The 17438-nt window shown below is 40.7% G+C and overlaps 1 protein-coding gene across 10 annotated transcripts in view; it reads left to right on the top strand.

Annotated features, from left to right (window-relative positions):
- The window catches only part of PROM1 (prominin 1), an 81828-nt gene that overhangs the window by 8477 nt on the left and 55913 nt on the right, over positions 1–17438 (top strand). For all 10 annotated transcript variants that reach the window (XM_039541920.1, XM_039541918.1, XM_039541925.1 and 7 more), the window contains exon 2: positions 1244–1671. In XM_039541920.1, the coding sequence (XP_039397854.1) occupies positions 1452–1671 (220 nt within the window). In that variant the 5' untranslated portion in view covers positions 1244–1451. The remainder of the gene's footprint in view (positions 1–1243; positions 1672–17438) is intronic.

Below are 17438 nucleotides of genomic sequence, written 5' to 3' on the forward strand. Positions count from 1 at the left end.
ATCCATGAAGAGCTATCAGAGACAGACCAAGTTTTTAATTTGGACAGAAGACAGGTCTTTAGTAGAAAGGTACTGGTAGATTTGTGAGTGTCAGCATACAGATGGTAGTTGAATTGGTGTTTGTGGCTGAGATTACTTTTTGAGAGAGAAGAGGAGGAGGCCAAGGACAGAGCGCTGTGGAAAGCCTTACAATTAGCAGGAATTTGTGAATGAGACCCATTTGTGCTTTATAGGGAAAGCTTCCTATCTACCTGTGGCAAGCAGATTTTACAGTAATTGGCAGAGAAGGTGTTCCTTGAATCTAGAACATTCAGCATCAGTGAAATGATTTAGCTTCATTTTGATTACAAATTGAAAGTGAAGAATAACTTACATTACATTATTGGCTATGTGGAAAGGGAAATATGTTATACTAAATATGTGGGGGGTTGTTTTTTGGGGGGCATTTTAAGTTTATGGGAATTAAGTATTTTAATTAAATATTTAAATTTTAGTATAAGAAAATGCATGAAGTTGATGTTTTAATCCATATTTTATTTTTAAAGTCCACATACCCTGTCTGATGTCCCTACAATGTTGTGTGCCAGAATTTTTTTTCCCCATGACCATATGTTACTGACACTATAAAAAGAATTGAAAGTTTTTAAATCCTTCTTTGATAGGTGGTAATCTCTGGCTCCTCCATTAATAAAATAATGCCACAAGGGTAAAGAAATAAATATGCCTCTGCTAACCTATGTGGGGGGGGGGGAGTTTTGCAACATTGGGAAGTTATGAATTCTCAGGGCAGAGAAATTATATCATTTTGTGTTAATCATCTGCTTATGTATATCAGTCCTTGTGTGGCTGTCTCCATGCATTTAGAGTTGGATGTTAAAGCATTCATAAAATGCACTCTGATTATTTTGTGACTAAATACAATACATCTGACTCTTACAATTATAAGTAAAGTAAATATTTGTTCCTTTGATTTCATTTGCTCTTTATGCTGCATACTGTGAGATATATAATATTTATTTTAAAGGCTCAGTCAAAACTGTGAATAATCAGTGGTTTCCTCAAGTACTGTGTATAATGGATCAGTTTTTTCACACATGGAAATAAATTGGTCTGGTCTGCCCTATTTAGCTTGCCAGTATAATCTTTTTGTGTTATATTTCCACATGAGATTGGAGGCATCTCACATTTTCATATCTTGTGGAGTGAAGGTACTCATTAAAGAGTTGTTTTCTGTCTTTGCCAGAGATGGTGCACTGCCTCAGTTCTGTGAAGAGCTTCCACGCCATTCCGAAGTCAGTGTACATTATCGAAGACTAAGCAAAGGACTGAAGACATCAGCTTTTTCCTGCTGACACATCTCACCCCCCGTGAAGAGATTTCTAATGTGCTGAAGATTCCTAGACTTTGGGGGAGCAAAATCTCTACCTCATATTTTATGAATACTTTTAGCCATGGCTGTGGAACTTTGTTTACTGCTGTTGTTGCTTTGTGGAAGTACTGTTTCAGAGGTGCAGCCTTTACACAAACCGCCTCCTGGAACTTTGGATTTTGGGTTTGTGCCTGCGAAGACATATGATACAAATGCATATCATGAACCTGGACCAATAGGAATTTTGTTTAGATTAGTCCATTCTTTCCTTTATTTAGTGCAACCAAATTCTTTTCCACAAGGTAAGTATGTAAATTATATCTTATTTTAATGACCTACTTTTAAGATATTAATTTTCATAGTAAATAGTGACATCCCCACTTAAAAATAGATGATATATATGAGTTCATTACCAGCAAGCAGTGGGGTTATGAATCTGTAAAAAATCACTGGTGTTTGTCAATGATTGAAATATGCCAATGAAATTATTTTTGTATCTCATAAATTTATTCTTTAGCTATTTGAGTTTTTTTATTTTATTATTATTATTTTATTTTATTGAAATTTGTTCCCATCTCTACTCTGAATCCACTGCTTCTGAAAAAGTATAAAATGCCTTGCCTCAGGTTTTAATCTGGGATAAAAGTTTAATTATTCTCCTTTCCAGTGGTCATTGACAGACTGTGACTTTTTACTATATAATTACAAGATCTGTTCTAGAGATTATTCTGCAAAAGGAATGTCAGTAGCAAAGTAAATTCCATGCATTTCTATATCTGTGCATCTGTACTGAAGTCATAAAGACAATTGCATTGTATAGCTACATCTAACTTTTGTGGCTTATTTGTTTAGCTTTGTAACCTTAAAAACTTAAGCTTTTACTCTCTTATTGGACTATTTCTCTGTCCCTCTCCCTCCGCACCCCCCCCCCCCCGCCCAACCACTCTGGTTCCCAAAGCTGGAAAAGAAATAATAAATTCTTAAGAGAAGTATACATGTTCAAGATTTCTAGATTGTCCATGAAAGACTCTTTAGTAAGCTCTTGGAGCTGTGGATCTGTTTTTTTTTATTACTGGTTTGTGATTTTTCACCACATTTACACCGTCTAGTTCAGGTGTTAAAACAGAATGTCAGTAGTGTTTGTATAAATTTGGCATTAAAATTCACAGCAGGCTGACATTTTAGTGTATGAAAGCTGAGCAACATTTTTATTTTGTTTTACTTACAGATTTTCACCAAATTACTTTGTCGGTTTTTAGCTATAGCTGTGCACAAAAAATACTTACTAGTTTTAAATGTTACCTGCATTATATCTTTAAAATCTTTTCAGTTCAAATAATTGAGGTTTAGAAAGACAGTATGTACATCAGTCCAAATGCTATACTTCTCAGTATAATTAAAAGGAGCTATAACTTCATAATTGGTTACTGCTGTGTATAAGAAGTGAGCTGTAGCTCACGAAAGCTTATGCTGAAATAAATTTGTTAGTCTCTAAGGTGCCACAAGTACTCCTGTTCTTTTTGCTGTGTATAGTGTCTTCCATAATTTTTTTTTCCAATATAAAAATATAAAGTCCACAACTATGTCAATGCTTATGGAAGAAAGCGGTCAAAACAAACTTGAATGGGTCTCTAATGTTATATTGAAACCAAATCTTAAAGAATAGGCTAATTCTTATTCTGACTACACCTCTGAGTTATTACAAGTTCACATAAATACTGTACTGGATCCTGCAAGCCTTGTAAGTATCCATTTCTCATATTAATTATCCAATTGATTTTAATGAAATTACTCTTGTGAGTAAGGGTTCCAGGAATGGGTCCTATGAACATAGATGCAAATTTTAAGTTTACGGGGACTAAACCTGTAAATACTACCAGGCATAGGGTTTATTACAATTTTTGTAATCCTATGGGACTACTTACAGTAGTAAATTCTATACCCAGTGATAGGTGTTTCCAAGGTTAGGCCCATGGAGAGCAAGTAGATACCTAAACATAAGTTCTTTGTTCTTATTTAACATGTGCTTTTCTTCTCTTCTCTCCCCCCAATATTTTTCAAAACCTAGTTTCTAGCGTTTGCATTATATGAAGTCTTTTTTGTTCTCCCTCATCCCAAAATTTAGATCTGAAGGATGATGTGGATTTCTGAGTTGTCATCATGTAATTAGTTTAATCCCATAATCTGTTTTACCATATGCTGTTCTATTTCATATCTAATGTATTAATTATGAGGTTACTTTTTAACTGTTTATAAAAAAAAAAAAAGATACTGGAATAGGATTTAGTCCAATCAAGAGTTGAAAAACACAGATAATGTTTAGGTGCACATATACCTTTTTCACAACCTCTTCCAGAGTGTTTAACTGTAAACTTTTGTTGCTACTAATTAGGCAGAGGCTTCAGAAGAGTTTAAATCTTAATGTAAGCTGTGGGTATTAGCCTAGTTTTCCCCTGAACCTTCATGTAATCAATGTGTGTTGTTGCTTTATAGCCATGAATCAGAGGAGAAATGTAATTAATAAATGGTACTGATCATTGAAAGGTCCGGAAAACATGGCTGTTCAAATAGCAGTTGAGAAATGGGGAGATTGCTAAGAGTCCCACTTCCACCTTTGACCTTTCTCTTTGTTCACCTGTAGTACATGGCCTGCTAATTTTCCTTGTTAGTGCTAGAGAGGGATTTCTTTAAAGGTACTGTTTTAAGACTTAGGGCTTGTCTACACTGGCAATTAACAGCGGTGCAACTTTCTCGCTCACGGGTATGAAAAAACACCCCCCTGAGCACAGCAAGTTGCAGCGCTATAAAGCGCCAGTGTAAACTGTGTCCCAGCGCTGGGAGCTATGCCCCTTGTTGAGGTGTGTTTGTTTTTTTTCCCAGAGCGCTGGAAGAGACCATGCAAAGCATGTCAAAGCGCTGCTGCGGCAGCACTTTAGTGTTGCCAGTGTGGACTAGCCCTTCGTGTTCGTGACCCATACTATTTAAATTGCATGTATGTATTCTTACTGTGCTTAAATCATTTATCTGCTTGCAGTAATGTTCAAGTAAAGCTGAATGTTTCAAGGCCAGCCAGTGCAGATATAACATGCTTTCAAGCAACAGTAAGCAATTAATAAGGAAGTTATTGCTAACTTTCTGCCTCATGGCAAATGGCAGTGGCACAATATTCAGTGGTGTAGCTGTTAGTCCCAGGTGTTTAGAATGACAAGGTGATGAGGTAATATATTTTATTGGACCAACATCTGTTGGTGAGAGAGACAGGCTTTTGAGTTTACACATAGCTCTTCTTCCAATCTATGAAATAAATTGGCTTCCTGTGGATGCTATGTTGGGGAAAGATTACTTTTAAAAGAAGCAATGTCTTAGAAATTACAGATCTTGCATTCTAGATAATAGCAAGTTAGATGTAGGGGGGAAAGGTGGATAACTGTAATTGGTTTGCAGAAAAAAATCAAGTATAAATCTTAAAAAAATAATAATAATAATAATAATCCTGACATGTTTATTGACTGTTATAGTGATTGGAATCAGAATAAAAATAGGAAACAGATAATTCATAGCTTGGCTATTTTGACAAAGATAATTGAAAACGCAAAATGGATTACTGTAGAAACATGGATAAGATTTATGTGGCAAAGTGCTGTTTTACTAGATTGCCTTGTGTGGGTGCATAGTAATACTCCAGTAATTTTAGGTATTTTTAAGAAGTTCTGTGTAATTATGATTTGCATTGTAAGTGAAGAAAACAGGAGAAAGTTGTTTGTCTGAGTAAAGATAATATCAGAATGACGTGTGTGTAAGTAATAAAAACAATGCGCCAAACGGTAGCCTAAAAATGTGGGTGCACTCATATTGCAGTTGCTAGTTCTAAATGTTTTACTCAGTTTCTATTGAAAATTTAAATGTTACCTTGGTTTCTTTTAAATTAATGCATAATTGAAAATAAATGGTCACTAGGAGAGTTTCATGGCCATAAATCTAACTTTTAAAAATCCTAAATTTATATAATTGGAAAATTAGTTGTGATCAAATGTATGTCTTAAGTGTTATACACACTAACAGAATTAGGACAGGGAATTGCAGCACCTCTTCAGTACACTAATTGTTTAAGTTGCTGAGTTTGAAAGAGCAATATTAAGTTCCCACTGTGGGGGAAAGAAACTAGTTCTCTAGTTTTTTAAAACTTGTGCATTTTGGTATTTGACTGGAAGGACTGTAGTGAGTATTGAGAGCTAAAGTCTGTTTTCAGTTCTACCCACTAAATCCCATTGACTTCACTGGAAATTGCACAGGTGTAAATGAGAGCAGAATTTGTCCTTAAGCATATGATACATAAATATTCTGTGGGGAGATGTTGTGGCCTAATGGATAGAATTGGAATACTGATGCTACCCTCCTTTGTAAAGTGTTTCAATATCTGCGTTAATAACACCTACCATTTAGACAAAGCTTTTCATCTCATGTTTTGTTAGTAGTGTAACTTAACATTATAATAAATGTTGGCATGTCCAGGAGAATTACAAACAATTTGTTGTCACTCAACTAAGACAAGGTATAAGAAAACAGCCTTTGGGGTTTTTTCTTCTCACCAGAGGATGTTTTGAAGACCAAGACTATAACAGGGTTCAAAAAAGAACTAAATAAGTTCATGGAGGATAGGTCCCTCAATGGCTATTAGCCAGGATGAGCAGGGATGGAGTCCCTAGCCTCTGTTTGCCAGAAACTGGGAGTGGACGACAGGGGATAGATCACTTGATTACGTGTTCTTTTCATTCCCTCTGAAGCACCTGGCATTGGCCACTGCTGGAAGACAGGATATTGGGCTAGATGGGCCTTTATGGTCTGACCCAATATGGCCATTCTTATGTTCTAACTTGTTGAAAGATGAAACAATCATTTATTAGTGAAACTAAATTAATCTATGATGGTAGCATGGTACTAGTGAAACAGCTTGGTGTGCTATGAGCCTTCAGATGTGAATTTGTTGTATACAGGGTATGGTCAATATGATTAAGAGATTCATAGCAACCAAATGAAGTGGCTTCTGTCTTTGTTCCTATGGAAACCAGTTATTAGTTCCAATAAAATGATGATCTGGGATTCATTTGCCAACAGGGTGTGCAGAGCAAATATTCATCTTAGAAGTTTTCCTCTTCTAGCTAAAGAGTGAGAAGTCATTAAGAGAAGCAGGCTAAGGAGAAAAACCCATTTGTTTTCCAGTAAAATAAGACAAAATTATAGGCATGGCCCACCGTGCTTAATCAGTGTGGTACAGGCAGTGTATTATGGGGCGACTGCACTGTTTGGTGCTAAGGCACTAGACTGATGAGTTCCAACCATTACCTTCCAGATATGCACCATTTAGAACAAACCAGTTGCTATTGGGGAATGGGGGGGAGGTGTGGAATGAAATTTTAAACATAAAAGTAAACTTGTCAAACATATGCCTTCATGGCAAAACATGGTTTGACGTGTTAAACACACTACTTCCCATGAGGAGGGAGGATAAAATATTGTGTTTCCCAAGTGCAGTATTGACTGAATCTCAGAACTCAAGAGTGCAATCGGTCTGTTGTCTAGTAGTGTGAGCACAAGACTGGGGTTTAGGAACTTGGGAGTTCCAATGCTAGCTCTGTCATTCAATCCCCATGTGATGTTGGGCAAGACAGTTATGCCCTGATTTTTCATGTCATTGGGAGTTGCAAGTGGCAGTGCTCAGCACTGTAACCTCTCTGCCTCATTTTTCCCATCTGTAAAACTTCTGTATCTCTCTCAAATATTACAATGATTAGATAATGTTTGTTTAAAAAAAAAGGGAAAATTACTACATTAGTAGAATTTACTATTACTGCATAGCACTTATACTGACTCAACTGTAAGTAAACTAACAAAGCATAGGTAAAACCTACTCAAATGATGAGTGGAAAAGGAAAGAAGTTATGAACTGTGCGATTCCAAAAACTGCATTTGATATGGTGTTACGTGTAAGGCATTGAAGCAGAATCTCTTTGCAAGTTTTAACACAAAACTATTGTAACTCAATGTAATAGATTAAAATTGTTACTTTTGTAGAGCTGTAACACTAATTTCTTTGCTTCCCTTGTTAATTTAACCAGTTACTAACAAGAAGCAAAATTAAGTTAACTCAGGCCATTCTTGTCCATTTCTAGTTATCTCAGTGGTTCATCTAACCCAGTATCCTGTCTTCCGATAGTGACCTATATCAGATGCTTCAGAGGGAATTGAATTGAACAGAACAATTGCTGAGTGATCCATCCCCTATTGTCCAGTTCGGCCATCTGGCAGTCAGAGTCTTAGGAACACCCAGAGCATGAGGTTGCCTCCCTGGCCATCTCGGCTAATAGCCATTGATGGGCCTGTCTTCCATGAAATTAAATAATTCTTTTCTTTGTCGGGTCAACAAAATGGCAGATGAATTCAGTGTTGAGTGGAAAGTAATGCACATTGGAAAAAACGATTTGCCTGGTACTGAAGTTAGGCTTACTGGCCTGTAATTGCCGGGAGCACCTCTGGAGCCTTTTAAAAAAATTGATGTTACATTAGCTATTCTCCAGTAATCTGGTACAGAGGCTGATTTAAGTGATAGGTTACAAGGCGTGGGAAAGTAGTAGGTATCCTAATCCTGTATAGTAATTGATTAGTTTGTGCATACCCAATAAATATTTCTTCTTAGTATGGTTTCAGCCAAAGAGTAGGCAAAAATGTGGATCTTTACTCTAATAAGCTCTCTTTATTTGTGCAGACATTCCTGTGATATCCAAGGAGATGTGTGCACGTTGGGAAAGTATAATATTGAAGTTGAAACCAGCTGTATAGATTTGAAAGCTAAGTTTTGCTCTGAGACTTTAAATGTCTTTGGATCCTTTCCACAGAAAACTTAGATCCCCTGAGTATTGTTATAGAGTTGGTGAGATGACTATTCCATTTATATTGTCTCAGTCCAGATGCAAAAGACTATCTATAAATTGTCACAAGTGTGCATATACTCCACAACCCCTTTAAGTGTGCCATATGATCCCGTGCCTTCATCCTCTCCTCCAGTGCTGTGGTTGGAATTATGATATAACTTTAAAAAGGAGTAGTAAAATCCTGATACTAGCTAATCACTACAAAACACGTATAGCTGGGCAATTTATACAACTGTGTGGTTTCTGAACAATGTGACTAATAAGAGTGCCAGTGTGGAACTGGATTGAGACTACCCACTCGTCTCTCATAGGCCAGCAAATGGCTGTGAGATGACAACTGTTGACCTGGGATGTTTTTGAAATACATACGAATGGTCATACTGGGTCAGACCAATGGTACATCTAGCCCAATAGCCTGTCTTCCAACAGTGGCCAGTACCAGGTGCTTCAGAGGGAATGAACAGAACAGGGCAATTATCAAGTGATTCCTCCCCCTGTCATCTGATCCGAGACTCTGCCAGAACACAGGGGTTATGCCAATGCTGGACCTATTAATTCTTTATTGAACCAAATTTATACTTTTTGCCTTTCCAGCATCCTCTAGCAGTGAGTTCCACAGGTTGACTCTGCATTCTCGGAAGTAGTACTTCCTTTTTGTAGTTTTAAATCTGCCACCTGTTAATTTTGTTGGGTGATTCTCTGCTTCATGTATTATGTGAAGGGGTAAATAACACTTCCTTATTCACTTTCTCTACACCATTCATGATATTATAGACCTCTTATACCCAGCCTCAGTCATCTCTTTTCCAAGCTGAACAGTCCCAGTCTTCTGAATCTCGCCTCACATAGAAGCTGTTCCATACCCTTCATCATTTTTGTTAACCATCTCTGTACCTTTTCCAATTCTAATGTATCTTTTTGGCGATGGGGCAAACAGAATTACACTCGGTGTTCAATGTGTGGGTATATTATGGCTCTATATAGTGGCATTAAGATATATATATTTTTTATCATCTATCCCTTTCCTAATGTTCTGTTAGCTTTTTTGATTCCGGCTGTACATTGACAAGATATTTTTCGAGAACTATCCACGATGATGCCAAGACCTCTATCTTAAGTGGTAACAGGTAAATTAGATCCCATCATTTTGTATGTACAGCTGGGATTGTTTTCTAATGTGCATTAATTTGCATTTATCAACAGTGAATTTCATCTGCCATTTTGTTAACTAGTCACCGAGTTTTGTGAGATCCCTTTGTAACTCTTTGCAGTATGCTTTGGACTTAACTATCCTGCATAATTTTATATTGTCTGCAAACTGTGCAACCTTCCTGTTTACAGATGCTCCTCAGGTTACGCAAACCCCGACTTGCGCAAACCTGCACTTACAGAAAAAGTTCCGTAAGCGTGGTTTCTTTGGTTTTTTTGTTATTTTGTTGCTTAACTGTAGGGTATACGTCCCCGACTTACGCAAAATTTGACTTGCGCAAGGTGTTCCGTAACGGAACACTTGCGTAAGTTGAGTAGCGTCTGTACCCCTTTTCCCCGATCATATATGAATATATTGAACAGCACTTGTCCCAGTATGTATCCTTGGGCACAATTTACTTCTCTCCATTCTGAAAGCTGACCATTTATTCCTACCCTTTGTTTCCTATCTCTTAACTTAGTTACTGATCCATGAGACGACCTTACCTCTTCTCCCATTACTACTTATTTTGCTTAAGAGTCTTTGGTGTGGGACCTTGTTCAAAGGGTTTCTGGAAATCCAAGTACACTGTATCCACTGGATGATCCTTGTTCATGTTTGTTGGCCCTTCAAAGAATTCTAGTAGATTGGTGAGGCATGATTTCCCTTTACAGAAGCCATCTTGACTCTTTGCCCTACAAATCGTGTTTATATGTCTGATTCTGTTCTTTACTATAGTTTCAACCAGTTGGCTTCGTACTGGAGTTAGGCTTACTGGGGTCACCTCTGGAGCCTTTGATTTTTTTTTTATTTTTATTTTTTTATTCTTACATTAGCTATCTTCCAGTCATTTGGGACAGATGCTGATTTTAAGCAACTGGTTACATACCACAGTAGTGGTTCTGCAATTTCATATTCGGATTCCTTCAGAACTTTTAGGCATCATCTGGTCCTGGTGATTTATTACGTTAAATGTATCAATTTGTTCCAAAACTTCCTCTGTTGACACCTCAATCTGGGATAGTTCCTCAGATTTGTCAGCTAAAAAGAATGGCTCTGGTATGGGAATCTCCCTCACATCCTCTGCAGTGAAGATCAAAGCAAGAAATTAATTTAGCTTCTCCAGAATGGCCTTTTCTTCCTTGAGTGCTCCTTTAGCACCTTGATCATCCAGTGGGTCTCCCCCCCCCCTATTGTTTGGCTGGCTTCCTGCTTCTAATGTACTTAAACAAAATTTTGCTATTACCGTATTTTTCCGTATACAAGACGCCCCGATGTATAAGACGCCCCCAACTTTTCTAACCCCAAATTCAGGTGTTTTGTTTTGTTTTCTTTGCCGCTCCAGCCGCGGTTCAGCTGTTTCCCCCGCCCCACACTTTGCCGTTCAGGCACAGGAAGAGAACGCGGAGGTAGGGGTAGAGGGGCCGAGGAGGGCCATGCGCCCCGGCTGGTCTCCGGCGGCGGCCCTGCCCGGCTCCTGCCGCATCCCTCCCCGGCCGTGTGACTCCTGCCCTGGCCCCGCGTCCCCAGCCGCCCGGCTCCCAGCCGCGGTTCCCAGCCGCCCGGCCGCCCGGCCCCCCCCGCGTCGCCTGCCGCCCGCCCAGCCCCCCCACGTCCCCGGTCCCGCGTCGCCTGCCGCCCGCCCGGCCCCCCCGCGTCCCCGGTCCCGCGTCGCCTGCCGCCCGCCCGGCCCCCCGCGTACCCGGTCCCGCGTCGCCGGCCGCCCCGCCCCGCGTACCCGGTCCCGCCGCCTGCCGCCCGCCCGGCCCCAGCGTCCCGGTCCGCGTCGCCTGCTGCCCGCCCGGCCCCGCTTACGGTCCCCGCGTCCCGGTCCGCGTCGCCTGCTGCCCGCCCGGCCCCGCGTCCCGGTCGCGTCGCCTGCTGCCCGCCCGCCCCCGCTACCCGGTCCGCTGCCGCGGCCGCCCGGCTTACGGTCCCGCTTCCCTGGGCGCCTGGCCCCGCTTACCCGTCCCCGCTTCTTTGGCTGCCCGGCTCCGGTCCCCGTCCACGGCCGTGGGGCCCCGCTTCCCCGGTCCGCTTCGCCAGATCCAGCCACGTGCAGGCAGCGCGGTAAGGGGGCAGGGAGGGGGTGTTGGAGAGAGGGCAGGGGAGTTCAGGGGTGGGGGGGTTGATAGGGGTTGGGGGGGTCAGAAGGCAGGGAACAGGGGGCTTACTTCCGTGTATAAGACTACCCTCTATTTTTAGTCTAAGGATTTTAGGAAAAAGTATAGTCTTATACACGGAAAAATACGGTAGTTTTTGTGTCTTCTGCTAGTTGCTCATCAAAAAATTTTTTGGCCTGCCTAATGATACTTGTCAGAGTTTATGCTCCTTTCTATTTTCCTCAGTAGGATTTGCTTTCTAATTTTTAAAGATTGTCACCTACGTCAGAGTCCTTTTAGCTATTCAGTTCCAAGTCAGAAAATGCTGCAATATTCATAACATATTTAATGAAATGAGGATTTTGATAAGTGTGGAAATAACTTTCTAAAATTTGTGCTTTCTCTTTGATAGGCAAGAATAAGCACTATGCTCTTCTCTGCCTTTTAGCTGAAACTATAGATTTGGAAAGTAGCAGTTAATTATTCTTAATAGAGAAAAATATCAGAAATATTCTGCACTTCATCTGCTCTTGAGAACTCAAATATTTAAAATATTCTTCCAAAATCTGGGACCTAAGTGCCAAAAATTATTTTCAGGTATATTTTTAAGATGTAGCTATTTGTAAATTGCTTCCAGTTCTTATCATCTAAAATACGTTGTTTCGTGTGTTTGGAATAGACACTAGTCAGACTACTATGTATTCACATTGATTTCTCTTCACCATTCAAGAAGTCTGCTGAATATAGGTAGGCAGTCATGCATGTTTCAACAACGAATACGGGTTGGCAAAACTCAACTCTTTGGGTAAATAGAAGTTTGGATTCCACAGAGTCTTTCTCCATCTTGGAATGAGCATGGTGGCAGGCTTTAAAAGGTCAAAAATAACTATTAGCTTTCCTTTACAGAACAAACGACTTTAAGGAGCAATGTTTGTGTGGCCTCGTCAAAGCTGGTGGGCTAGCAAGAAAGCCAACATTCTCCAACATAGAACTCCAGGAGACTTAATCAAACTCTGATTAATACATGTAGAATCCAATTAATCTTTCCTTGCCAACCCCATAACAGAAATCCTGGAAACTTTATTTATATTGGAGTAGTTGGGGGGGGGGGGTTTCTGTCAAAAGTATCTTCTGAGCATCTTGTAAACCACCTGATTTTGAGTTTGCCTCAGAATGCTATCTGTACCTCATTAAACAACTTATACTAAAACACAGCTCCTGACTTTTCAATTGGAGCCATGTACAGTACTCTGGTTTCATAAGGAAACTTTGCCCCTATTGTGTTTTGAGTGGGATGGGGGTGGGGGAGAAGGGAGAAGGCACAGCATAATTCAGATCTTATTTAAAAATGTTAAACATTTGAGCTCAGTCAGTCTGTGACCTATGGTACTTCTGCAGCCATGGCATATTTAGTGGTTTGGATTCATATGGAGTATACTGTCTCTTGCAGAGAAATGGCAAATACAGAGGAGGAATTCTGAGACCATACTGTGGTTGCCAAAAAGCCAGTTGTTGAAGTAATTAAAAACCAATACCAGTAGGTCTCTCCTGTCACTTCCAATTGTCTGCATTCATGTTGCCATAGGCACAAGTTAGAATATGAAAGCAGAATTCTGTCCTATTCTCAGTTTACTTACAATATACTGGAACATTTTTTGAGAGGAGAGGGAGGGAGCTGGAAATCTGACATCTAAGGTAAAACAACCTTGTTATACATATGTGTTAAAATAATCTCTTTAAATGTTTTAAGGTGTCACTCCAGTACACCTTGGACACGCGAACCATAAAGTACCAGCAAGTCGTTCAGCATCTGCAGGGGGTTAAAACAGGCAATCCTGTACAGCACCCTGAGCTGAGCCCTTGCCCTTAATCTGTTGTAAATCTTTACCAGATGGTGGCCTAGAAGAGAGAACTTCATATAGCCACTACAGACAAAAAATATATGGTGATGGATAATTATAGTGCTGTAAACAATATGGTTTAGTTTAAGCTTTAAAATGTCTTACTAAAAATGATTGAATGTAATTAATGTATAAAATACTCTTTCAAGTGCATCCTACTTGACATTGTTTGTATTATGTATGCAGATTTTTGAGCAAAGATTTTTCTGAAGGCAACTTTTTTTTGGTTTTTATTGCAAATTTGCAACAAGTAAGAATTTTCTGTGTAGTGAAGAACAATCACCATGTCCCTGAAAAGGTTATTTTCAAAGGAAAAACCTTTTATTCTGTGTATCCCATTTTCTTGACAATCAACATTATAGCTTTTGTTTTTTTGAATGATTTGCTTTCTGACTATGCTTTTTTAAAATTTTTATCTGTGTATTACTGTGTAGCTAGATAATGTGAGTGTGTTAGGGGAACATGCTCAGAGCTTGGCAGCTGTAAAGACTGAGGAACTTTTGTGGGAGAATGGAGGTTTAAATTGCTTAGTTATGCTTCCTGGTTAATAATAACAGACTTTGAGGCCGTTCCGTTTATAAAATTACCATGCTTCCATCTATGTTTTTGGAAAATAAGGAGCTCTTGTGCATGTATGAGGTAAATGTTCATTGAACAGGAGTGTCTCTATTGGCTAATTATATTTTTGTCTCTTCAGGAGTTCAATGGGATTTGCTTGTGAGAAGATGGATCTGTTAAATCTGTATGTCCCCACTACTGCTTCCCATTCACCCAGCTACTCTTGCTGTATCACACCTCAACATTCCTATGAATTGCGTTGCCTTTTGTAACCAAAAGCCTATAGTACACAGGCTCTCTGATGAAGTTCTCCCTCTTAATAGCATTCACACAGTTTCCTGTCACACTCATGCTTGCTGTTCTCCCCATCTCCTATTCCACACTGCATCCCAGTCCCATTTTCCCGCCATCCCAACTGTGCTCCTGACATTCTTATACAACTCTTTTGAAGTTTGACAGATAGTTCAGTGGCTTAACTATTCAACTACAAAGATAGCAATATACACTCTGAAAGCTATTTTTTGTAAGCACTTATCTTAAACTTACCCCGTGGTTCATTTTACATGTTGCATCTACTGTAAAAGACAGATCTGCATTTTGGGATTTGAGTGAGTAGAGAGGGAGAAATGCTTGAAATTTTAGCTGCTCCATTCTGTGGTGAGCTAACAATGTTTGAATGGGTTTAAAATCTGGCAATGTGAGCTCCCATCCTTAATATTTGTATTAAGTCCGCTGAGCATTGGAACCATTTCATGATATTGGTGGGGGTTTACAATCCCCTAGGGCAGCATGTTTTTTGTGAGGTTTCTATGAAACATTCTAATTGTTGTGGTATAAGAGGCATGTTTTCCTACAACTTGCGTGAATTTATTATTTAACAGCATTTTAGATATATGAATATGGGAAGTTATTTACAATTATTTGAATTATTTTAAAGACTATTTGCAAGTGTCAACTGTCTAACTGCTAATTTTTTTTATTACCATTATAGCTACCCTTCCAGCAGTCCTGACTCATTTTGCTCCAGTCAAAGCTTCCTTATGCTCAGTCACTAATTCAAAACTGAGAACTCTGAAATACATTACTAGATAAACCAGCTGTATACAGAGTAGTCAAGTGACTTCTGTGCTGGTGGGCTCCTCCAGAGAATGGCAATTGACTAGGCAGGACGAATATCTTTGTTTCCTGCAAGAAGCCCAACAAATCAGACACAACACTGGTTGTATCATACCCTCTGATAACCCTGGACATTCTTCCTGAGAGAGAAGTAGGCGATGTGGTCTTGGATCTCAGAACATGCACCCAAAAGTTTATGTCTGCAGACATCAGTTCTGTAATGTCCTATGACCAGGGGCGGCTCTAGGCACCAGCAAAACAAGCTGGTGCCTAGGGCGGCAAAATCTAGGGGGCGGCAAAAGGCTGGGGGGGGGGCGGCAGGCTGGGCCGGCGGACCTGCCGCAGTCATGCCTGCGGGAGGTCCACCGGAGCCCCGGGACGACTGGGCCTGCCGCAGGCATGACTGCGGAGGGGGCGCTCGTCCTGCGGCTCGGCTGGACCTCCCGCAGGCATGACTGCGGCAGCTCAAGCGGAGCCGCCGGACCCGCGAACCGTGCGCAGCCGCGGGAGGTCCAGCCGAGCCACGCGGGACCAGCGGTCCCTCTGCAGTCATGCCCGTGGGAGGTCCGCTGCTCCCGCAGCTCCGGGGCGCCTCCCGCGCATGACTGCTTGGGGCGGCCAAAAAGGTAGAGCCGCCCCTGCCTATGACAGTGAGGAATGATTGCCAGGTTTCTACCTTTCTGTCCAAGATGTGGCCAGCTCACTGAGGATATGTGCTTTGATACACAAGGCATGAATCTCTACTATTAAGTAATTCTTTCATGCGAGTCCTTTCCCTCCTTTTTGTACCTTTTGAACAGTACAGATAGTAAGTCTGATTTACAAAACTTCCAGGTTTTATGCAGGAAGAATGTAATGCCCAGATTACACTTAAGTAAGGAGTTTCTTTGACAGGGGGGGACAAAAGAATGGTAACTGAATGACCTGATCACTAAGGAAACTAGTTAACCTTGAAGATGGAGCTAGCAACTGCATGGAGAGAGACCTTGCCAAATATAAAGGGACAGGGCTACTATGAGGAAAGACCCCTAATTCCCTCATCCTTGGGGAAAAATGGGTGGAACCTGCCTAAAGGAGACCCTGTGAGAAGAGGAGTAAGCTCTCTTACCTGCTCTGGAGTCCCTAACCACTTGGAGCATGGGGAGGAATAGACTTGGCCACTCACCCCCTACCGCAATGTAGACACTTCACACACAGGCCAGAAGGCTACAAGGAACATAAGCAGGGAGGAAAGAGGGAACACTTGGTCCCCATCTGGATCCCTGCCTTAGCTCAGGTGCTTCCTTTATCAAATGGACTGCCTTCCTGGTGTCTGCCCTGGGAGAGGGCTGAGTCTTGTGGACTTTCTCCTTGCTTGGGGAGGGTAAAGATTCCATGGTGTAAGCAGGGCAGAAATGACCTTCGCAGAGGGGTCTGTCCCACTGTGTGCTGGGTCCTTCTGCCATTGCCCCTGCCACTAGGAGCTCTTGTCTGACTGAGGTAGTAGAAAACTAGAGCTGATTTGGGGGGCTGCTGGAATAAAGAGCTGTGCTGGGTGCTGAAAGCCATGTGGCATCAAGGAGTGGTAGCCTAGATTCCAGACTGAGGGGATCTCTTCACTCAGGATCAGATCCAACTCTCATTGAAGTCAGTGGAAGGATTCCGACTGACTTCAGTTGGCTTTGGATCAGTCCCATGAAGTGAAAACAGAGACTTTAATTGATGACAAACTGAACTTCCACTTATCTTTGCTGTGAAATCACCAACTATTTTTTGATATCTCCAACAAGCATGAAACTTGCTGTGCATTGACTAATCTTGAAAGTTTGCATTAAAAACTGGGGCAGACCTTCAAATCATATTTTAACAGAAACAATGAGTTTGAAGTAGCAGTAATACATTCATTTAAGGCTAACAGGTAAATTTTCTAAGTGTTGTGAAATTACTTATTTTGACACTAGATGTACTCACATGGACACCAATCCAGAAAAGCACTTAAGCACATGCTTAACTTTAAGCATATGAGTAATCCTGTTGACTTGAGTTATACAGTGAAATACCAGGACATACGTTGAGTGAGAGCATTTTGACGCTATTAAAGTGGTGAGCAACTTTAGCATGATGTAGTTTTCCATCATTGTCTTAGAGTCCCAGAGTCAGCAAGGTACTTAAACGTTTAAATCACCCCATTGAAGTCATAGGTGCTACTCACTTAAAATTAGGCCTATTACTTTTCAGAATCAGGGACTAATATTCTGTATTACACATAATGGGGCAAATGTATTATTGACATAA

The sequence above is a fragment of the Mauremys reevesii genome, linkage group 5 (genome assembly GCF_016161935.1).
Source record: "Mauremys reevesii isolate NIE-2019 linkage group 5, ASM1616193v1, whole genome shotgun sequence".
In the NCBI taxonomy this organism is placed as follows: domain Eukaryota; kingdom Metazoa; phylum Chordata; order Testudines; family Geoemydidae; genus Mauremys; species Mauremys reevesii.